This window comes from Mastacembelus armatus, chromosome 21, assembly GCF_900324485.2.
Source record: "Mastacembelus armatus chromosome 21, fMasArm1.2, whole genome shotgun sequence".
Taxonomy (NCBI): Eukaryota; Metazoa; Chordata; class Actinopteri; order Synbranchiformes; family Mastacembelidae; genus Mastacembelus; species Mastacembelus armatus.
Genome location: NC_046653.1, coordinates 26,704,484 through 26,727,596, shown reverse-complemented (window position 1 = coordinate 26,727,596; position 23,113 = coordinate 26,704,484). Strand labels below are relative to the sequence as shown.

Sequence of the window (23,113 nt, the reverse complement as noted above, 5' to 3'; positions counted from 1 at the left end):
ATTTTGCGAGCCCTGAATAAGCAGTGGATAATTCATAAACTCCAGTAAATCGGGTCTGACAACAATCAGGCCTCCAGAGTTTGATGAAGTTGTTTACATGTTAGTCAGTCCGGGTGGAAAGTTTAATGAGATCCATGGAGGATGAATCAGGCTGATAAAAACATGTCGCAGGTTCCAACCGTTCTCTCTTTGGACATGAGCACTCAGTGAGTTTGAAGATCAGGTAACTGTGAATGAGTAAGAGAGTCTAATACAGGATAGAAGAGTCTTTCACAGACTTCAAGGTGAAACGTCCTAGTTTTAATTCACATATTTCTGTTAATAATTGCATTCTTATTTTTCTTGATGGAGGAAGATTTAAATGTCACATATATAACATTTGGTGGGCATGTGGAGGTTCACAAATACAGATACCTTTATTTTATGGTTGTTTTAATAGTTTATATTCTAATAATCTGCAGTAATTCTACTATTGTGTACCTGATCTGGAAACACAGAGACCTCCATGAGCCTATGTACATTTTCATTGCAGCTTTGCTACTGAACTCTGTTCTTTACAGCACTAATATCTACCCAAAGCTACTGATTGACTTTTTATCTGAACAACAGATCATATCTTATCAGGCCTGTCTGGTTCAGTTTTATATGTTTTATACTTTAACAGGTTCAGAGTTTTTTGTGTTGGCAGCCATGGCCTATGACAGGTATGTGTCTATATGTAAACCTCTGCAGTATCCAACTATCATGACAAAAACAACAATCAGTGTCTTTCTGGCTTTATCTTGGCTTGTGCCTGCATGTGAGGTTGTGGGATTAACAACACTGACTGCTAATCAAAAACTCTGTAGTTTTACTCTGAAAGTCATTTTTTGCAATAACTCAATTTACAAACTTTTCTGTGTGAGTTCCAGAGCTGTAACTGTATATGGTGTCTTTGTTTTCGTAAATGTTGTTGTTCTTCCTGTGCTCTTCATACTTTTCACATACACCAGGATACTTATAATATGTTATCACAGCTCTGGAGAAGTCAGGAGAAAAGCTGCACAGACTTGTTTTCCTCACCTGCTGGTTTTATTCAACTATTTCTTTTTGATAACATATGATGTTATTACTGTTCGTCTCGAAACTGATTTCCCTAAAACAGCACGTTTAGTAATGACTTTACAGTTAGTTTTGTACCATCCTCTATTTAATCCAATTATATATGGACTAAAAATGAAAGAAATTTATAAACACGTCAAGAAGTTGTTCTGTCAGGGTAAAACAAACTAATTTCATCAACACTAATACCTTATTGTGAAAGAATATTGCAGAGATGTGATTTGTCTGATCACTGGAAATAATTTAATGTCAGGATGTGTTTAGTTTCCTTACACACAGTAAAGAGCATTGTCAGCTTCAATAATGTGATGACTGATCAGTTTCTAGCAAATTCCATCTTTCCTGTTCTGAGTCCCACATTTCTTTTTTATGTTCACCTGTCAATCAGCAGCCCATTATCATGACCTTCACATTAAAGTGGATTATGCACATTGTTCTGAAGAACATTATACTCCGCATGCCAGTAGCATCCAGTCCTCTTGATTTTATCCTCACAAGGATTTTGATTGAGTTATAGGACTGTGTTGGTCCCCTCCTACTGTAGGTTTTTAACAGTTCATTGTTAAATGGTTGTGTACCTGACTATTTCAAAACTGCCTGCGTTCAACCAATTCTTCAGAAACCAGAGCCTGATGGTTCTATCTTGAATAACTATCGCCCAATCTCCAAGCTCCCTTTTATTTCCAAGGTCTTGGAGAAGACCATTTGAAAGCAATTGCTTGCTGCCCTGGAACGTAAAGGGCTCTACATACTCTGTGAGAAGCAAGAAATCTGTTCTCGCTCCTAGGGCTGAGAGAATCTGGGCAGAACTAGCAATGGATAGTTTTGAGGAACAGCTGCCAGAGGTGGTGAAGAAGTGTGAAAGTCTTTATAACACATCTTGTAAGGCATATAAAGACACAATTGGCTAATAATTTGTGGATAGAGGATACGTTGTGTACAGCGGAGCGTGTCTGTCATAAAACATGGCGATATCCGATATCTGTTGTGTTGTAGTTTCTGTCAGATTCCCACAATGCTTAGCACGCATGATGTAAGCTGCAGTAGCAGGGACCTCCCAGGAGTTTGGCAGCTGAGTTTCTCGTGGAGTATGAAATGTCACGAGAAAATGAACAAATTTCTCGCTTCTTGTGGAGTATGTATCAGGCTTAACTCTGCCTTTGAAAAGTTTCAATCTTGGTTTTGTCCTTCTCACAGCACAGAGACAGTCCTCCTGAGTGTCTGCAATGACGTCTTATTGACAGCAGACTCTGGCCTTTGTTCAATTCTGATGCTGCTGGATTTGAGTACAGCCTTTGACACAATAGATTTTGGAATTCTTGTAGATAGACTGACACATTGGGCCGACATATCAGGAGTGGCTCTAAAATGACTTTCTTCATACCTATCAAACAGAAATTTTGTTTCCTTAAATGATTTTTTGTTTTCCTTCTCTAATATAATGTAGGGTGTACCCCAAGGGTCTATTCTCAGTCCATTACTATTCTCTGTTCATATGCTCATGTCTCATTGTCATGTTTACACCTGAGTGGTTTCCGTTTAGTTACATTGTCATCGAAAAGATTCTTACAGAACAGTGCATTTATGTGTAACTTATGGTTCTGAAAATACCAGAAGGGACTGCCAGCCCTTCCAGATTTTCACATTATCAAATCTGGCCCTCTTTGAAAAAAGTTTGGACACCCCTGTATTTACTGTCAGAATAAGAGCAGTTACAGCTGGTAACAGAAGTTTGCTTTTTATCTGAAAATAAATATTAGTGCCATGACTTTTAACATAATTCTGAAAAATTAGAGCATTTGCCTGAGACAGTGCTGTACAGTGGTGGACCCATGCAGGGAGTCTACAATGGATCTTATGGGCTCTGTTGCAGAGTCTAGCCACCGGTTCTATGATGTCATTTTGTGGTGAGGGACCAGTCAGTCATGGTCGAGAGAATTACTGCATGTAAATATGTTTCAGGCAGAGAGAGACAGATAAGGTCTAATTTAGTTATAGACATACAATTTTGTTGTAGTTTTTAGTTAAATTTTGAGTGTACTCTCTGTAGGACAGATGTGAGTCCAGGAACACACCAAGATATATATAAGTTATAGTTGAGAGTGGCAAAAACTACTGAGCTAGACATAGATAAAAGTTTCCTGGGTGAGTGAAAATACATACATTCTGTCTTCTTTACATTGATTGTAAAATAATTATCCCTCAACCAGTTCTGTAGATGACAGTTTGGGGTTTATAATATTGGGATTTGAATCAGAATAATATGTTATAGTGTCATGTGCATATGGTAAACAGAATAATTATACACCAGAGGAGGATCGTTAATACTGAGGAGAAAAAGTAGCGGGCCTAGAATACTGCCTTGTGGCACACCCATTTTGCAGTCTAAGGGCTGAGATTTAGTGTGACCAACTTTAACAACCTGTGACCTATTAGACAGATATGACAAGAGCAGTTGTATGACAGATGAGGAAAAATGAAATGATACAAGTTTCTTTAACAAGATCTGATGGTTCACTGTATCAAATGTTTTCTGAAAGTCAGTGAATACAGCTCCTGTGACAGGAACATTCTAATCCGCATAAACTGTGATATTCTCTCCTGGATCTTTGAGATTCTGTACAATGTAAGGGAGGCAGTATTCTCTTTAAGCAGTTCTAATATTTCATAGTTGATCCAAGGTAGTTTGCTGTGCCGTCCTCTTGTTTTTTGGACGGAACTGAATTTTTTACAGACTGTACCTACTTTTGTACGAAAATGTACTAAAAGTTGTTCAGGATTCACTAAGGATAATTCATTACTCCAGTCAATGTTACTAATTTCAGCATTGAACTGGAATAGCTTTGAATTTGATATTTTTTCTAATGGTGTAAATAACAGAGTGATCAGAGATTTTGTATTACTGTTTGGAAGGTTTATATGTTATAATAATAATTGAATTCTGATGTGTGAAATTCATGACTAATTATATATTTTCGATCAACATAGACAGCAACATCACCACCAGTTTTATCACTACAGTCTTATAAAAACCTAAAAAAGTACAGAGAGACATAAGAGTGTCTGGCCCAGTTCGATGTTTCCAATAAATAAAAGAATAAATACCCGCAGTCTGTACAAAATCAAACGACATCAATCCATTTCTATTGAGTTTCACCCACCACTGGAGAAGGATAGTATGCACTGAGATGCACTGTGTCTTACAGAAGACACAGATAGGTCCAGTGGAGCCCAGTACCATCTAAAGCGAGCTGTGGGTTGAGAGGAGAAGTAAGCTCCAGGGAGCAGCCCGTCCACCAGCCAAATACCCTGACCCCAGCACTGGCAGAGCAGGCAACCGAGGCTGTGCACCTCATGCATGGGCAGTGCGCGAGTAATACCACTGCACTGTGGCGCAGTGACCACATGTGAATTGGCTTAAGGTCCCAAGCATCACTAAAACAGATCTAACAACAATCTTGGATTCAGGCCTCCAGAGATGGATGAAGTTGTTTACATGTTAGTCAGTCTGGGTGGAAAGTTTAATGAGATCCATGGAGGATGAATCAGTCTGATAAAAATATTTCACAGGGTCCAACAGTTCTCTCTCTGAGCTTTGGACATGAGCAGTCAGTGAGTTTGAAGATCAGGTAACTGTGAGTGAGTCAGAGTCTAATACAGGAGATACACTTGTACAATCTTAAGAAGTTTAACACCTCACTTTTTAATTACATATTCTTGTTATATTGACTGTCTCATAAATCAGTATTTTGAGTTTGACTTTACCAATGGAAGAAGATTTAAATGTAACATATATAACATTTGGTGGGCATGTGGAGGTTCACAAATACAGATACCTTTATTTTATGGTTGTTTTAATAGTTTATATTCTAATAATCTGCAGTAATTCTACTATTGTGTACCTGATCTGGAAACATAGAGACCTCCATGAGCCTATGTACATTTTCATTGCAGCTTTGTTACTGAACTCTGTTCTTTTCAGCACTAATATCTACCCAAAGCTACTGATCGACTTTTTATCTGAACAACAGATCATATCTTATCAGGCCTGTCTGGTTCAGTTTTATATGTTTTATACTTTAGCTGGTTCAGAGTTTGTCCTGTTGGCAGCCATGGCCTATGACAGGTATGTGTCTATATGTAAACCTCTGCAGTATCCAACTATCATGACAAAAAGAACAGTCAGTGTCTTACTGGCTTTATCTTGGCTTGTGCCTGCATGTGAGTTTGTGGGTCTAGTAACACTGACTGCTAATCAAAAACTCTGTAGTTTTACTCTGAAAGTCATTTTTTGCAATAACTCAATTTACAAACTTTTTTGTGTGAGTTCCAGAGCTGTAACTGTATATGGTGTCTTTGTTTTCGTAAATGTTGTGGTTCTTCCTGTGCTCTTCATACTTTTTACATACACCAGGATACTTATAATATGTTATCACAGCTCTGGAGAAGTCAGGAGAAAAGCTGCACAGACCTGTTTACCTCACCTGATGGTTTTATTCAACTATTTCTTTTTGATAACATATGATGTTATTACTGTTCGACTTGAAACTGATTTCCCTAAAACTGCACGTTTAGTAATGACTTTACAGTTAGTTTTGTATAATCCTCTATTTAATCCAATTATATATGGACTAAAAATGAAAGAAATTTATAAATACCTCAAGAAGTTGTTCTGTCAGGGTAAAACAAACTAATTTCATCAACACTAATACCTTATTGTGAAAGAATATTGCAGAGATGTGATTTGTCTGATCACTGGAAATAATTTAATGTCAGGATGTGTTTAGTTTCCTTATACACAGTAAAGAGCATTGTCAGCTTCAATAATGTGATGACTGCTCGGTTTCTGCCAAATTCCATCTTTCCTGTTCTGAGTCCCATATTTCTTTTTTCACCTGTCAATCAGCAACCCATTATCATGACCTTCACATTAAAGTGGAATATGTTCAGTGTTAAGGTTTGGCTTCTAGACTCTGATGCTGTTACTGCCCACAAGGAAACACTGAGCTTCACTCAGCAGAGTGAGGAGAGAAAATATTATAAGGTTGATGGTTCTATGGATCTTGGAGAAGCTGCCACAGTTCTTCTGTGGGTTCAGGTTGACTTAATGTCTTCTGTCTTCATGTGATCCCAGGCTGATGTTGAGATCAGGGTTGTGTGGGGGCCACACCCTCTGCAGCAGGACACACTGGTATATAATTTAGAATTATTAATGAATCAGTAGGTAATGATAATTTTATAATGGACAAAATGGAATGAATAAATCTTTACTGTAATTGTATTTACACAGTGATACAAAACAACAAAATGGTGAAATAAATAACGAAATGAATAAAACATTTGCATTCAGTTCCATAAAAAATGCAGGCAATGTTGTCATGTCATGCACCAACAAATATAGGATGAGTCAAGGGAAAGACATAAGTATTAAAAGTAGTAAATGCAACTAGGCCCTTCAGATACACAGTCAGCCTCCAGGGTCTGTTCACTATCTATTCCAACACAGTGTGTTCTGACTACAGTTCTTCCTCCACCAGCTGAAGTACAGTTAAAAGACTATTCAGAAGGTGTTCTAACATATGTAAACAAAGACCCTTGAGGGTGAATGATAGATCAGGTAATGTACACCACCTTTGTCAGGTCAAATTCTGAGCAGGTAGAGTGTACCCTGTGAAGCCGCAGTTCAGGGTTTGCGACCTAAGTCATTCGTGGATTTTTCCTTAGAACTTAACTAATAATTGTTTGTGGAAACCCCTGCAATTTCACGGAAACCGCAAATATCATCCACAATTTTTTATGGAATTTTTCTGGGCAATATATAATTTTTCATGCATTTTTATGCTAAATTACTAAGAACAATTTAATTTATAATTTAATTTGTTTACTAATAATCAAAGCTCAATATGAAATGAAATTAAAATGTTTTGGGAACTTATTTAGAGTTTAATCAATAAAAATAGGAATTTGTAGGCATTTTATTGACCACATCCAAAATTTGCGGTTTTTCACAATTCATGGGTGCTCTAGGAACGTTCAAAATTGGGGGATTTACAGTCCAAGCGCCCAGGTCACTTTGTGGTAACAACAATTGGTCTGATGTTGCAATGAATCCTTGATACACTTTACTATATACAAGATATATTATAAATGGACAAACAGACCATGAAGATAAATTAATTTCATGAAAGGAAATCAATGTGTGTAGATAAATAAACCTTGACGCAGAGACTTCACGGTAAGAGCCAATAATGGGTTGACTCAAATGCCTGACTTTTGTTGAGGCAGGAACCCCCTCAGTTGTCGAACAACTGACAGTCTCGTCAGCACACTGGGGTTCTGAACGTTGGGCAGCGATGAGGGATCCGGACACTCTGGCCGGGGGTTCAGGTTCTGGCATTCTTGCCGTGGGTTTGGGCTCGGGTTTTCTCACTGTGGGTTTGGGTTCTGGCTTTTTGCCGTGGGTTTGGGTTCTGGCAGTCTCACTGTGGGTTCGGGTACTGGCAGTCTTGCCGTGGGTTCGGGTTCTGGCAGTTTCGTTGTGGGTTTGGGTTCGAGAATGCCACAACGGGCAACTGGAGCTGGGCAAGACACAGGCGTCTTGCCTTGGAGAAGGGGACCAGCAGGTCTCTACACACCTTCAGCATGGCGTACAGGGAAGGAAAAAGGCCCAACAGTCCCTTCACGTCTTCCATCGGTGCATTGCGGATGGAGTGCTGAAGCACCTGTGCCTGCTGAGCGCACGAAGCTAGAACCACCAGGTAATCCTCGGAGATCCGGAGGACGAGCCGAAAGGCGCGGAGGGACCCCAGAACACACTCCTCCTCTCGCTCTCTTCTGTCATTGTCCGTTGGGTCCTTGGCTGGTTGGAGCATTCTGTTACACCGTGTTTTGGTGGTGGTGAAGGAGGAGAGGAGAGGAGAGGACCCCAAGTGCTGGACAAGTTCTTTAATAGACCCGGACTGACCAGGCTGGGCAGAACACATGTATCTCTGCCACTTGGTGGGCAGGCAGGTAACAAACTGAAACACTCCTTGAACATAAGAGACACAAATGTTAATAGTCCAACACTCAATAAAGGAAGACGGGATACAAATAGACTCAGGACAGAACTAATTAACACAGGTGAAGCTAATCTTAACTGATGAACAAACGAGACACAAAACTACCTATGATCAACATAGGTGAAAAACGGAAACAGACAAAATAAAAGTCCATAAACCGGAACTGAAAATCTAACACAACTCCTCTTATTGAACAGAAAAACAGAACAGTCAGATATAGATTATTAAATATTAGGTCTCTTTGGTCTAAATCTCTGTTAGTAAATGACTTGATAACTGATCACCAAATTGACTTACTCTGACTTACTGAAACCTGGTTACAGCAGGATGAATATGTCAGTCTGAATGAATCAACCCCCCTCAGTCATAAAAATTGTCATGTTCCTCGAAGCACAGGTCGAGGTGGAGGAGTAGCTACAATCTTCCACTCAAACTTATTAAACTTTCATCCTCAGAACAGTTATGACTCATTTGAGAGCCTCACTCTTAGTCTCTCACATCCAAACTGGAAAAAACAAAAACCAGTTCTACTTGTCATTGTGTACCGTCCACCTGTCCCTTACTCAGAGTTTTTAACTGAATTTCTAGACTTCCTGTCAGATTTAGTGCTCAGTTCAGATAAAGTCATTATAGTGGGAGATCTTAACATTCATGTAGCTGTTGAAAATAACAGCCTCAGCATTGCATTTAATTCTATATTAGATTCAATTGGTTTCATTCAAAATGTTAATAAACCCACCCACTGTCTCAATCACACCCTTGATCTTGTTCTGACCTATGGCATCGAAATTGAACATTTAATAGTTTTTCCCCAAAATCCTATTTTGTCAGATCATTCTTTAATAACTTTTGAATTTAAAATGAAGGATCATGCAGCGTTTGGAAGAAAATTCCACTACAGTAAATGTTTATCTGGCTATGCTGTTAATAAATTTAAGAAAATGATTCCATCTTTATTTACATCTATGCCATGTGCCAACATAGTGGAGGGCAGCTGCTTCAATCCCACTCCCTACCAAATTGATCATATTGTTGACAGTGCTGTAGCCTCACTGCGTGAAACGCTTGATACTGTGGCCCCTCTGAAAAAGAAGTTAGTGAATCAGAGGAGATTAGCCCCATGGTATAATTTACATATTCGTACCTTAAAGCAGCATCACGAAGGCTGGAAAGGAAGTGGCGTTCCACATATTTAGAGGAATTTTATCTAGCATGGAAAAACAGTCTACTAACATATAAAAAAGCTCTCCGTAAAGCCAGAACTGCATACTATTCATCACTAATAGAGGGAAATAAGAACAATCCCAGGTTTCTTTTCAGCACTGTAGCCAGGCTGACAAAAAGTCACAGCTCTGTTGAGCCCAGTGTTCCCTTAGCTCTCAGCAGTGATGAATTTATGAGTTTCTTTACAAATCACAACTATTAGAGATAAAATTCATCAGATGCTTCCTATACCTGCAATAAATGAATCTTCTACTACAGTAGCTCTTGAATCATCTGTAAGACCTCAGTTATGTTTAGACTGCTTCTCTCCCATAGATCTCTCTGAATTTACATCAGTAGTTGCTTCATCGAAATCATCAACGTGTCTCTTAGACCCCATCCCGACTAGAGTGCTTAAAGACATCCTGCCATTAGTTAACTCATCTTTATTAGACTTGGTAAATGTATCTCTGGTATCAGGCTACGTACCACAGGCCTTTAAGACTGAAGTAATCAAACCCTTACTCAAAAAGCCTAGTCTTGATCCAGGAGTCTTGGCTATTTATAGACCAATATCCAACCTGCCATTTATTTCTAAAATCCTAGAGCACATCATAGTACAGAAACAGCACTGTTGAAAGTTACCAACGATCTTCTCTTAGCCTCAGATAATAAACTTGTCTCTATACTTGTCCTCCTAGACCTTAGCGCTGCATTTGACACTATTGACCACAACATCTTATTACAGAGTGGAGCATGTAACTGGTATCAGAGCATTAACAGCATTAAAATGGTTCCAATTCTTTTTATCGGACAGATTCCAGTTTGTTCATGTCCATGATGAACCTTCCACACGCACAAAAGTTAGTTATGGAGTTCCACAAGACACTGTGCTAGGACCGATTCTGTTCACCCTGTACATGCCCCTTCAGGCTATGTCATTAGGAAGCACTCTATTAATTACAACTGCTATGCAGATGACACTCAGCTGTATCTATCTATGAAACCTGATAACACAAACCAGTTAACTAGTCTTCAAGCGTGTCTAAGATGGCATAGCCCTGGCCTCCAGCACTACTGTGAAAAACCTTGGAGTTATTTTTGACCAGGACATGTCCTTTAACTCATATAAAAAACAAATCTCTAGAACTGCCTTCTTTCACCTGCGCAACATTGCCAAAATTAGAAACATTCTGTCTCAAAATGATGCAGAAAAACTAGTCCATGTATTTGACACATCAAGGCTAGATTACTGTAACTCATTACTATTTGGATGTTCCAATATCTCCATAAAAAGCCTCCAGTTAATCCAGAATGCTGCAGACAGAGTCCTGACAGGAACTAGCAAGAAAGATCATATTTCTCCTATATTAGCTTCTCTTCATTGGCTCCCTGTAAAATACAGAATAGAATTTAAAATCCTTCTACTCACATACAAATCCCTTCATGATCAAGCTCCTTCATACTTTAAAGATCTCATAGTACCATATTATCCCAATAGACCACTTCGCTCTCAGAGTGCAGGTCTACTTGTGGTTCCCAGATTTTCCAATAGCAGAAAGGGAGGCAGAGCCTTTAGCTATTAAGCTCCTGTCCTGTAGAACCAGCTCTTAGTCTGGATTCAGGAGGCAGACACTCTCTGGACCTTTAAGCCTAGCCTTAAAACCTTCCTTTTGACAAAGCGTATAGTTAGGGATGGCTTCTGGTGACCATGAACCATCCCTTTGTTTTCCTGCTATAGGCCTAGACTGCCCGAGGACTCTCCATCAGCGAACTGAGCTCCCTTCCCCCACTCACTCCCCGCATGTATATTCCACCACTGAATTTCTGTAACTTTGTCCTTTCTTTCTGTCTGTACCTTCTGCAGGTGTCCCTGGTCCTGGAGCTGTATATTGCTGATGTGCAGTTACTGGCCCCACCAACCTGCAGTGTCTATTTGTTCTTTATTGTTGCTGTTATTTCTCTCTCCTCTATCCACTCACCCCAACCGGTCAAGGCAGATTAGTTGAAATTAATTAAATGAGAACAGTAATGGATGTATACAGTGTTTTATTGATGAAAAATATTATGACTTGTAATAAGCAGTGGAAAATACAGAAGCCCCAGTAAACCAGGTCTAACAACAGTCAGACCTCCAGAGTTTGATGAAGTTGTTTACATGTTAGTCAGTCTGGGTGGAATGTTTAATGAGATCCATGGAGGATGAATCAGTCTGATAAAATATTTCACAGGGGCCAACAGTTCTCTCTCTGAGGTTTGGACATGAGCACTCAGTGAGTTTGAAGATCAGTTAACTGTGAATGAGTAAGAGAGTCTAATACAGGATAGAAGAGTCTATTACAAACTTCAAGGTGAAACCTCCTAGTTTTAATTCACATATTCCTGTCATGTTGTCTATTTAAAAAGTATTCTTGTTTGACTTTCTTAATGGAGGAAGATATAAATGTAACATATATAACATTTGGTGGGCATGTGGAGGTTCACAAATACAGATACCTTTATTTTATGGTTGTTTTAATAGTTTATATTCTTATAATCTGCAGTAATTCTACTATTGTGTACCTGATCTGGAAACACAGAGACCTCCATGAGCCTATGTACATTTTCATTGCAGCTTTGTTACTGAACTCTGTCCTTCTCAGCACTAATACCTACCCAAAGCTACTGATTGACTTTTTATCTGAACAACAGATCACAACTTATCAGGCCTGTCTGGTTCAGTATTTTATGTTTTATACTTTAGCTGGTTCAGAGTTTTTACTGTTGGCAGCCATGGCCTATGACAGGTATGTGTCTATATGTAAACCTCTGCAGTATCCAACTATCATGACAAAAAGAACAGTCAGTGTCTTTCTGGCTTTATCTTGGCTTGTGCCTGCATGTGAGATGGCAGGATTAGCAACACTGAGCGCTAATCAAAAACTCTGTAGTTTTACTCTGAAAGTCATTTTTTGCAATAACTCAATTTACAAACTTTTCTGTGTGACTTCAAAAGCCATATCTATATATGGTGTCTTAATGTTGCTGAATGTTGTTGTTCTCCCTGTGCTCTTCATACTTTTTACATACACCAGGATACTTATAATATGTTATCACAGCTCTGGAGAAGTCAGGAGAAAAGCTGCACAGACCTGTTTACCTCACCTGATGGTTTTATTCAACTACTTCTTTTTGATATCATATGATGTTATCACAGCTCGTCTGGAAACTGATTTTCCAAAACTTGCACATTTAGTAATGACTTTACAGTTAGTTGTGTATAATCCTCTATTTAATCCAATTATATATGGACTAAAAATGAAAGAAATTTATAAACACCTCAAGAAGTTGTTCTGTCAAGATTAAATGCAGTAACTGTATCAATGCTGGTTCATATTCTGAAATAACAAGGCAGAGATGTGACTTGACTAAGCGTTACCAAACTACCGTATTTCCCAGAACATAGTAATATAGAATATAGTTCTCTGGCGTATGCTGCAAATCAACTTGTTAATTTACTGTCATTCTGTCCAAGAGTCATTAGCGTTAGATGACACTTTTGATTCAGCTCAATATAATACTGTACTGCCGAAAAAGTAAAAACATTCATGGTCACACATAGAAAATGCTGCCCAAAAGAAATCACTACACTGTAGACTTTAAAGTTCGACTTATACGACAAAGTGACTTACATTCAATAAGGCCATTTTTGCTCAAAGTGACTAATATTCCAGTGCAACTTAAAGTCCGTAAAATATTGTCAGGGTTTGTTTTGATTCGTGACACACGGTAAAGATCATTGTTAGCTTCAAGAAGACCACTGATCAATTTCTGCAATTATTCCAAAACACGACATTTCAAGATCATAGCTTTCATTCCAAATGTTTCATTGTGATTTAAATGTATATATGGATAACCCTAATAAAGATATAGTTTCATTAGAAAGTCACATGGAGTAGATTATTTTAGATCAAGCAGATACTCAGTCATTTATTAGGAGAACAGAATATTATTAAATGGCAATGAGACTGTAAACATTTGATCTTTTAACAAGTTTTAATTTCTGGTACAAATGTAATTTGTAACATAAAAATGTGGTGATTTATTAAAGTTACACTGTGCCTTTATAAAAGACTTTTCTAATGTTGCAGGGGAGTAATTAAACTTGTAAATCAGAAACAATCCAAATTTATCAGTTCCTCCCCTGAGGGCAAATGTTCAAACAGGATCTATGACAATGGTCTTAGCTCTAGAAAGGTCACAGCTGTTCACAGTGTCATGAAGTGAATGAAGATGACAGCTGATGACTTTCCTCTGCAGTGCTTTTTTATTTGCTAAGAAGCCAGAATGGCAGTGTGAAGCAGCTTGTTACAGTTCTATCTATTGTAAAATGGGAGAAGGCCACCAGCAGCCTATTGTATAGATTGTTCTTCTTTAGGACTTGCAGCCGCTGCTTTGCTTTAGTAACAGCAACTGTAGTGTTGACAGACTAGGAGTGGATTTGTATGATCAAAGTGCAGAGGCCCAGGTGGAGCAGTTTCCTAATCAATATGTCTGTAAATTGGTACTGAAGGCTGAGGTGTAATCAATGACTTATACTCCAGGTGATCCAACAAGGTACAGACAGCTATGGTCGTAGCATCCTCCAAGGCCTGTGTGTGAATTGGTGGGGGTCCAGGGTGGGAGGCTGGTTTTAATTTGCGTCAGTACTAGTTTCTTACTCTCTCAGTTCTTCCTAACATTGGGAGTAAGAGTGGTGGGTCTGTAATCATTTAGACTCTCTGCAACAGGCTTTTTTGGGACTCCGATAAAAGTATTAGATCTAGAGAGGCACTGAAATGTGGTCGGACAGGCCCAGATGTGGAAGGGACGTGAACCTGTAGGCATGGCTGATATCTGAATACATGCAATCAGGTGTGATGGTTCCTCAGGTGGAATATTAGATATGTTAGATACATTTTGGAATTATAGTCTCTAAGCATGCCTCCTTAAAGTCCCCAGCAATATTGTGTTCTCCATCGAGATATACCTTCTAATGTTTGCTCACATTGTTGCATAGGTGTCTGATTGCTGTTGTAATATCAGACAGACAGAAATCAGATGTAATAACCACTGTTGTTAGCTCCTTCTGCCGATAAGAGGTCCTGTGTCTGACTGATTGAGTCTCTATGTCAGGTGAGCATTGGTGATCCATAATTCTGCTCTGTGAACACCAGTCGTAATATAAAAAGTCATATAAAATACTATATACAAACCCGATAGGTGGCAATTTAACCTCTGGGCATGTGTGTGTGTCTGTGTAAAATGAGTTTTTTTGTTAATAAAAAAACATAAATCCAGTGCAATCATGGCTTAGCCCCTGATCATTTCAGTTTGCTACAAACACCCTTGGTGTCTGGTACAGTCTTGGTGGTGCACCATACAGCAGTGTCTGGGATCACCAGGTGAAACCAGGTCTTTGTAGTTATCATCATATAAAAATCGAGCACCAATCAGTGGCTCCATGTTGTTCATTTTATGTGCCATGGGCCTGGCATTTATGAGCACATTTCCTCAGCCTGGAGGGTAGGCCCACCCGCCATCATTGCTCCTGCTTCCCCTGCATTCGTCTTTGCCACTTGGTGGTCCTGATAACATGGAGACCCATTTGTTCTGGTTTTGTCTAAAGGAATGTTGTGAAGGTTCATTGCGGCAGTGTTACTGGATAATAATTCACAATTTATTAACACCTGTCAACTATAAACATGCTCTGATTCATAAAGCTCAGCAAACACACACACACACACACATACACACACACACACACACACACACACACACACATGGCACGCACAATAAAAAACACCATGCCAAAGAGCAAAGGGCTGCTGAACTCATGTGCACCACCATACTGATGCTGTGCAATGATAAATAATACCTTAGATTGTTTCTGATTTACAAATTTAATTACTCCCCTACAAGATTAGAAAATAAATCTTCACATTTTTATGTTGCAAATTACATTTGTACCAGAAATGGACCCGGCCAAAAATGAAAACTTTTTTTCACTGCCATTTAATAATATTCTGTTCTCCTAATAAATGACTGAGTATCTGTTTGATCTAAAATAATCTACTCCATGTGACTTTCTAATGAAACTGTATATCTTTATTAGGGTTATCCATATATACAGTTAATTTAAAGCACAATGAAACTTTCAGAATGAAACTTAAGATATTGAAATGTCGTATTTTGGAATAATGGCAAAAATTGATCAGTGGTCACATTCTTGAAGCTGACAGTGATTTTTACTGTGTGTCAGGAATCAAAACAAACCCTGACAAATACTTATCAGGGATCAGTCAAGTCATATCTCTGCCTGATTATTTCAGAATATGAAGCAGCATTGATACAGTTACTGCATTTAATCTTGACAGAACAACTTCTTGAGGTGTTTATAAATTTCTTTCATTTTTAGTCCATATATAATTGGATTAAATAGAGGATTATACAAAACTAACTGTAAAGTCATTACTAAACGTGCTGTTTTTGGAAAATCAGTTTCCAGTCGAACTGTAATAACATCATATGTTGACAAAAAGAAATAGTTGAATAAAACCATCAGGTGAGGTAAACAGGTCTGTGCAGCTTTTCTCCTGACTTCTCCAGAGCTGTGATAACATATTATAAGTATCCTGGTGTATGTAAAAAGTATGAAGAGCACAGGGAGAACAACAGAATTTACCAACATAAACAAACCAAATATAGTTACAGCTCTGGAACTCACACAAAAACGTTTGTAAATTGAGTTATTGCAAAAAATGACTTTCAGAGTGAAACTACAGAGTTTTTGATTAGCGCTCAGTGTTGCTAATCCCACAACCTGACAGGCAGGCACAAGCCAAGATAAAGCCAGAATGACACTGATTGTTGTTTTCCTCATGATAGTTGGATACTGCAGAGGTTTACATATAGACACATACCTGTCATAGGACATGGCTGCCAACAGTAAAAACTCTGAAGCAGCGAAAGTATAAAACATAAAATACTGAACCAGACAGGCCTGATAAGATATGATCTGTTGTTCAGATAAAAAGTCAATCAGTAGCTTTGGGTAGATATTAGTGCTGAGAAGAACAGAGTTCAGTAACAAAGCTGCAATGAAAATGTACATAGGCTCATGGAGGTCTCTGTGTTTCCAGATCAGGTACACAATAGTAGAATTACTGCAGATTATTAGAATATAAACTATTAAAACAACCATAAAATAAAGGTATCTGTATTTGTGAACCTCCACATGCCCACCAAATGTTATATATGTCACATTTAAATCTTCCTCCATTAAGAAAGACAAACTGTAAACTATTGATTTATCAGACAGATATTTCATATAACAAGAATACGTGATTTAAAAACTGAGGTGTTTGACTTCTGAAGATTTTAAAAATGTTGGATTCTCTTGTTCATTCACAGTTACCTGATCTTCAAACTCACTGAGTGCTCATGTCCAAAGCTCAGAGAGAGAACTGTTGGACCCTGTGAAATATTTTTATCAGCCTGATTCATCCTCCATGGATCTCATTAAACTTTCCACCCAGACTGACTAACATGTAAACAACTTTATCAAACTCTGGAGGCCTGAATCCCAGGTTGTTGTTCCACGTTTTACTGAGGATTAGGACCTGCTGTTATTTTCAATGCACTGTTACGTAAACGACATCATTCTGTTCATTTCTATGGAAATAAAAAATATATATGTGTATATATATATATATATATATATATATATATATATATATATATATATATATATATACATGAACACAAAAACCAAAGAGAAGGTAACAATGAAGTTCTTATCTTTTTCATTTACATTTTTGCCAGAATCACTGGACATACACTACTCACAAAAAGTTAGGGATATTTGACATTTTCAGAATTTCAGAATGCACCTAAGATGCACTATAACCTTTAGAGCTGAACTTAATTTGACCTTCTCTAAACTTTTGAATGCACATGTCCAACTGTTCAATGTTTCAGTACTTATTGCATAACATGATGTTCTCTAACAAGGTGATTAACCACAAAAATCACAACAAGTGTCTGATCCATGACCATCGACCACTAAATGTTCTGGTTCAATGACAGTTCGTATTTAAACAGTCTTGTTCATCATGCTGTTCACATTTTGACATCATGAGACCAAGACGACACCTAACAATTGACAAGTTATTGAGACATTGAAATTTTTTGTTGTGGTATGCCCATGACTGTTGTTAGCTTTTGTTTCAATAAATTGTTTGAGATGAAGAAATTACCATTGCATACTTCTACTTAAATGCCCTACTTTTATGATATAATATCACTGTAGTATGAACTTTTTACATTTTCCAAAAATTTCACCTGAAAGTCGAATATCTCTAACTTTTTGTGAGTAGAGTATGTATATATATATATATATATATATATATATATACAGTGGGTATGGAAAGTATTCAGACCCCTTTAAATTTTTCACTCTTTGTGTCATTGCAGCCATTTGCCAAAATCAAAAAAGTTCATTTTATTTCTCATTAATGTACACTCAGCACCCCATCTTGACAGAAAAAAACAGAAATGTAGAAATTTTTGCAAATTTATTAAAAAAGAAAAACTGAAATATCACATGGTCATAAGTATTCAGACCCTGTGCTCAGTATTGAGTAGAAGCACCCTTTTGAGCTAGTACAGCCATGAGGCTTCTTGGGAATGATGCAACAAGTTTTTCACACCTGGATTTGGGGATCCTCTGCTATTCTTCCTTGCAGATCCTCTCCAGTTCTGTCAGGTTGGATGGTGAATGTTGGTGGACAGCCATTTTCAGGTCTCTCCAGAGATGCTCAATTGGGTTTAGGTCAGGGCTCTGGCTGGGCCAGTCAAGAACGGTCACAGAGTTGTTCCGAAGCCACTCCTTTGTTATTTTAGCTGTGTGCTTAGGGTCATTGTCCTGTTGAAAGGTGAACCTTCAGCCCAGTCTGAGGTCCTGAGCACTCTGGAAGAGGTTTTCTTCCAGGATATCTCTGTACTTTTCCTTCAATTGCAACCAGTCGTCCTGTCCCTGCAGCTGAAAAACACCCCCACAACATGATGCTCCCACCACTATGTTTCACTGTAGGGATTGTATTGGGCAGGTGATGAGCAGTGCCTGGTTTTTTCATCACTATTTAGGAATGTAGTGCATACACTGCTTGGCCAAATAAATGTTACCATTTGGATTTACAGTGCATTCAGAAAATATTCAGACCCCCTTCGCTTTTTGGGTATGACGCAATGAGCTTTGCACACCTGGACTGGGGGATTTTCTGCCATTCATCTTTAAAAATCCTCTTAAGCTCGGTCAGGTGGGATGGGGGCCATCGATGGACAGCCATTATCAGGTCTCTCCAGAGATGTTGGACAGGGTTCTGGCTGGAACACTCCAGGACATTCACAGGGTTGTCTCTAAGCCACTCCTGTGTTGTCTTGGTTGTGGGTGTAATGTCGTAGTCATGTTGGAAGCTGAACCTTCCGCCCATCCTGAAGTCCTGAGCGCTGGGGAACAGGTTTTCATTGAGGATATCCCTGTAATTTGCTCCATTCAGCTTTCCCTCAACTCTGACCAGTCTCCCAGTCCCTGCTGCTGAAAAATGTCTCTGAGGCCAGACCTAGTCATTTGGTCTGGGGGGAAAGGAATATCATTATGGTGTAACTGACTGTTCCCTGAGAAGACAGCTGTGACGATACCTGGGAGAGGAAGGCTACTAAATTCCATGACCTCGTCCAACAATGCAGGGACAAAGGGTGGCAGACCTGGTTTTGCCCCACTGAAGTGGGCTGCAGAGGTTTCCCGGCGCAGTCGGCGTGGAAGACAGCGCTTTGGGAGTTGCTAGGAGGGAGAGGAAAGCAGCCCTCCACAGTTTAGTGGAAGCAGCAGAGAGAGAGCCTCATGTCGGCTCGAATAGAAGAGAGGAGCAAAGCTGGAAGCCAGAAGGAGAAGATTAGTAATTGGTCATCTCTGCTAACCCACCAACTGGAGGACGTCATGGTTTAGGGTCGAAACGTCCGCTGAAGGTTGGATACCACCTGACTTATCAGTATCAACGCTGTCTGACAGTGCTGGCGGGCCATAGAGAATACATTTTACCTTGGAAGCCTTGATATGAAATCTCACCTTATGTCATGATTGGCCTCTGGGCCAGAGTTACTACATGTCTGCCCCTCAAGGCTCAGTTATTGGTTCATTCCTTTGACCTTGATTTGCACCTCTCACCTCTGTCCTGGTCAGTGCTGCACTATTCTTTATTGGCCTTTGCCTTGTACATTGTCTAATGTAGTGTCTGCACTTTGTGAACTGGACCACCTTTACAAAGCTTGGTGCTCTCAGGCTAATTATTATTAGATACTGTTTCATGTAGCACTGTGGATCCTAGAGGAACGTTGTTTCGCTTCACTTGATAAGTCAGTTAAAAACTTCATTTCAGAATTAATATTATTGATGCTTTTACATGAGTACTTTCTTATTTCACCTTTTATTGTCTTCTATTATATATTTCTATTTTTTGTTTTTTTATATATGTAGTACCTTTTGATCTTCCATATTTTAGTATATTATGTACAGTAAGTGTTGTGCATATAAACAAAGTCAACGCCTGAGCTATGAAATGTGTGATATAATTTGGTTAAATTTGACTTAACTTGCTTTGCTTAAGTTGCTCAGTTCCAGGCTCATCTATTCTATGTTATAATAAAATTAACCCCACTGAACGTCTTTGGGATGTCCTGGAGAAAACTTTATGGAGTGGTTTGACTGTCCCGTCACCAATAAAAGGTGCTGACTAAAAATGGAAACGCTTATTGTTGCATAAGGTTGTCAGGCTAATGCCACAGTGAAAATGCACTGTAATAAAAGGAGGCCTATCAGACTATTAAACTGTTTGACATTTTTGATAATGGGCTGCTGATTGGCACATAATGTCACACATAAAAACAAATAATGAACATATAATTAACACATAAAAAAGAAATGTGTGACTCACAGAACAGGAAAGATGGAATTTGGAGTTATAGCAAAAAAACTGACCAGTCATCACATTATTGAAGCTGACAACGCTTTTTACTGAGTGTAAGGAATCTCACCAAATTCTAACATTGAATTATTTCCAGTGATCAGACAAATCACATCTCTGCAATATTCTTTCACAATAAGGAATCAGTGTTGATGAAATTAGTTTGCATTTAATCTTGACAGAACAACTTCTTGAGGTGTTTACAAATTTCTTTCATTTTTAGTCCATATATAATTGGATTAAATAGAGGATTATACACAACTAACTGTAAAGTCATTACTAAACGTGCAGTTTTAGGGAAATCAGTTTCCAGTCGAACAGTAATAACATCATATATTACTAAAAAGAAATAGTTGAATAAAACCATCAGGTGAGGTAAACAGGTCTGTGCAGCTTTTCTCCTGACTTCTCCAGAGCTGTGATAACATATTATAAGTATCCTGGTGTATGTAAAAAGTATGAAGATCACAGGGAGAACCACAACATTTAGGACAATGATGAGACCAAAAATAGTTATGACTTTTGAACTTGCACAAAAAAGTTTGTAAATTGAGTTATTGCAATAAATGACCTTTAGAGTAAAACTACAGAGTTTTTGATTAGCGCTCAGTGTTGTTAATCCCACATGGTGACATGGAGGCACAAGCCAAGATAAAGCCAGAAAAACACTGACTGTTCTTTTCCTCATGATAGTTGGATACTGCAGAGGTTTACATATAGACACATACCTGTCATAGGACATGGCTGCCAACAGTAAAAACTCTGAATCAGTTAAAGTATAAAACATATAAAACTGAACCAGACAGGCCTGATAAGATATGATCTGTTGTTCAGATAAAAAGTCAATCAGTAGCTTTGGGTAGATATTAGTGCTGTAAAGAACAGAGTTCAATAACAAAGCTGCAATGAAAATGTACATAGGCTCATGGAGGTCTCTGTGTTTCCAGATCAGGTACACAATAGTAGAATTACTGCAGATTATTAGAATATAAACTATTAAAACAACCATAAAATAAAGGTATCTGTATTTGTGAACCTCCACATGCCCACCAAATGTTATATATGTTACATTTAAATCTTCCTCCATTGGGAAAGACAAACAAGAATGCAATTCTAACAGAAATATGTGAATTAAAACAAGGTTTCACCTTGAAGTTTGTAATAGACTCTTCTACCCTGTATTAGACTCTCTTACTCATTCGCAGTTACCTGATCTTCAAACTCACTGAGTGCTCATGTCCAAAGCTCAGAGAGAGAATTGTTGGACCCTGTGAAATATTTTTATGAGCCTGATTCATCCTCCATGGATCTCATTAAACTTTCCGCCCAGACTGACTAACATGTAAACAACTTCATCAAACTCTGGAGGCCTGATTGTTGTTAGAACAGGTTTAAAAACATAATATTCATTCCCTAGAATATAACAAATGTTTTAATAAAATACTGTACACATCCATGAATATTTTCACTTGACTTCGTAATAAATCTGTTGTTTTTTTATCACTAAACCATTTTGTTTTTAAAAAAGTCACACCTTGTTTGTTGTGCCCAATATATCCTATGTCCTGTTTTCCTAAAAGATTTTTCCCCTGTAAATAGCGAGTGGACTACTACTACTAAACTTCAATTTGGATTTGGGATCTAATCCCTTGGACTGTTTGTTTAGTTGTTAATGACATATTTGTTTCGAACCTGTGTGTCACGACTGGGAACATAGATCCCCAGCCGTCTCTTGTTTTGGAATTTTCCCCGTGCGTCTAGGCTCCCCGGACTTCCGGTGATTAGTAGTCTACTCCACTCACCTGTCTCTCTTTCAGGATTCCCTGCATATATCCTCCTCGGTCGCCACAGTCAAGTGTGGGATTGTCTGCTTCGCCAGTCGAAGAACTACGCCGAGACGTCTCTCCAGCTTCTCCGTCAGATCGCACTAAGAAGCTACGTTCCGGTCCCAGGCATTGGATCGACTCACGCCGTCCCACTCCTCCTGGTATTTCCCGTGACAGTCCGTCAGAGACGATCTGTGAAGTATTACCTCTTTTCAGTTTCTGAGGAACGGCGTGAGGATTTAAAGAGAACTGATTTATGTATTTTTGACCTGAAAGACTTTAAAGAAGGATTGATTAGAGTGTTTTGCCCTCCACCGTTTACCTGAGTTTTGTTTTGGAGGTGTTTTTCTTTATGCCCAAGGAATCTATGTTTGTGTTCTGCCGCTACCCGGATCCCTGATCAAGATTACACTGCACCGCCAGATATTGCTCTGCGGACCCAGCCCCGGTTCTTCCTCCATCAACCTCGACTCCCCGTGGACTTACCCGGTGTGGGCCTAGGTGCAAGCCATACAGCTGCCGACTTCCCCGGAATCTTCATGCTATACTCCTCGGTCTCCATTCAAGCCTCCAGCCCTCGTTGTTTTGAAAATAAACTCGTTACAAGCATTCTAGTGTGTTGCATTTCTGGTCCTCTGATTTTCCGGAACCTGACAGTACAATCTCGCCACTATGGACCAAGCCACGCCTACCACGTCTTCATGGTGCGCCAGCATCGAAACTGCCCTTCAGTCTCACGAAGCCCGATTCCTGAGTCTCGCCCAGTCCATGGAACGCATCTCCGGCCAACTCCAACAGGTGATTCTCGCCTGTCCATCCCGCGAGGCCTCCGATACTCCATTGCCGGCCTCCCCTCCCACAGTCAGGAGCTCCGTCGTCT

At 39.0% G+C, this 23,113-nt stretch overlaps 5 protein-coding genes across 5 annotated transcripts; 3 read left to right on the top strand and 2 right to left on the bottom strand.

The window, feature by feature from the left end:
• The first annotated feature begins 345 nt into the window (after positions 1-345).
• Positions 346-1,272, top strand: LOC113123676 (olfactory receptor 6N2-like). Its single transcript, XM_026295901.1, has one exon. The coding sequence runs from the start codon at positions 346-348 to the stop codon at positions 1,270-1,272; it is 927 nt and encodes a 308-aa protein (XP_026151686.1).
• Positions 1,273-4,868: 3,596 nt separating this feature from the next.
• LOC113123683 (olfactory receptor 11A1-like) lies at positions 4,869-5,795 on the top strand. Its single transcript, XM_026295915.1, has one exon. It carries the CDS (start codon positions 4,869-4,871, stop codon positions 5,793-5,795), a length of 927 nt encoding a protein of 308 aa, XP_026151700.1.
• Positions 5,796-11,792: 5,997 nt separating this feature from the next.
• Positions 11,793-12,710, top strand: LOC113123189 (olfactory receptor 11A1-like). The gene has a single exon (XM_026295009.1). It carries the CDS (start codon positions 11,793-11,795, stop codon positions 12,708-12,710), a length of 918 nt encoding a protein of 305 aa, XP_026150794.1.
• A 3,037-nt stretch (positions 12,711-15,747) lies between these two features.
• LOC113123188 (olfactory receptor 11A1-like) lies at positions 15,748-16,665 on the bottom strand. The gene has a single exon (XM_026295008.1). It carries the CDS (start codon positions 16,663-16,665, stop codon positions 15,748-15,750), a length of 918 nt encoding a protein of 305 aa, XP_026150793.1.
• A 3,911-nt stretch (positions 16,666-20,576) lies between these two features.
• LOC113123187 (olfactory receptor 11A1-like) lies at positions 20,577-21,494 on the bottom strand. The gene has a single exon (XM_026295006.1). The coding sequence runs from the start codon at positions 21,492-21,494 to the stop codon at positions 20,577-20,579; it is 918 nt and encodes a 305-aa protein (XP_026150791.1).
• Positions 21,495-23,113: the final 1,619 nt, after the last annotated feature.

Bases quoted from the DNA above. Each gene is read 5' to 3' on its own strand.
- LOC113123676 (XM_026295901.1), top strand. From the start codon at position 346: ATGGAGGAAGATTTAAATGTCACATATATAACATTTGGTGGGCATGTG.
- LOC113123683 (XM_026295915.1), top strand. From the start codon at position 4,869: ATGGAAGAAGATTTAAATGTAACATATATAACATTTGGTGGGCATGTG.
- LOC113123189 (XM_026295009.1), top strand. From the start codon at position 11,793: ATGGAGGAAGATATAAATGTAACATATATAACATTTGGTGGGCATGTG.
- LOC113123188 (XM_026295008.1), bottom strand. From the start codon at position 16,665: ATGGAGGAAGATTTAAATGTGACATATATAACATTTGGTGGGCATGTG.
- LOC113123187 (XM_026295006.1), bottom strand. From the start codon at position 21,494: ATGGAGGAAGATTTAAATGTAACATATATAACATTTGGTGGGCATGTG.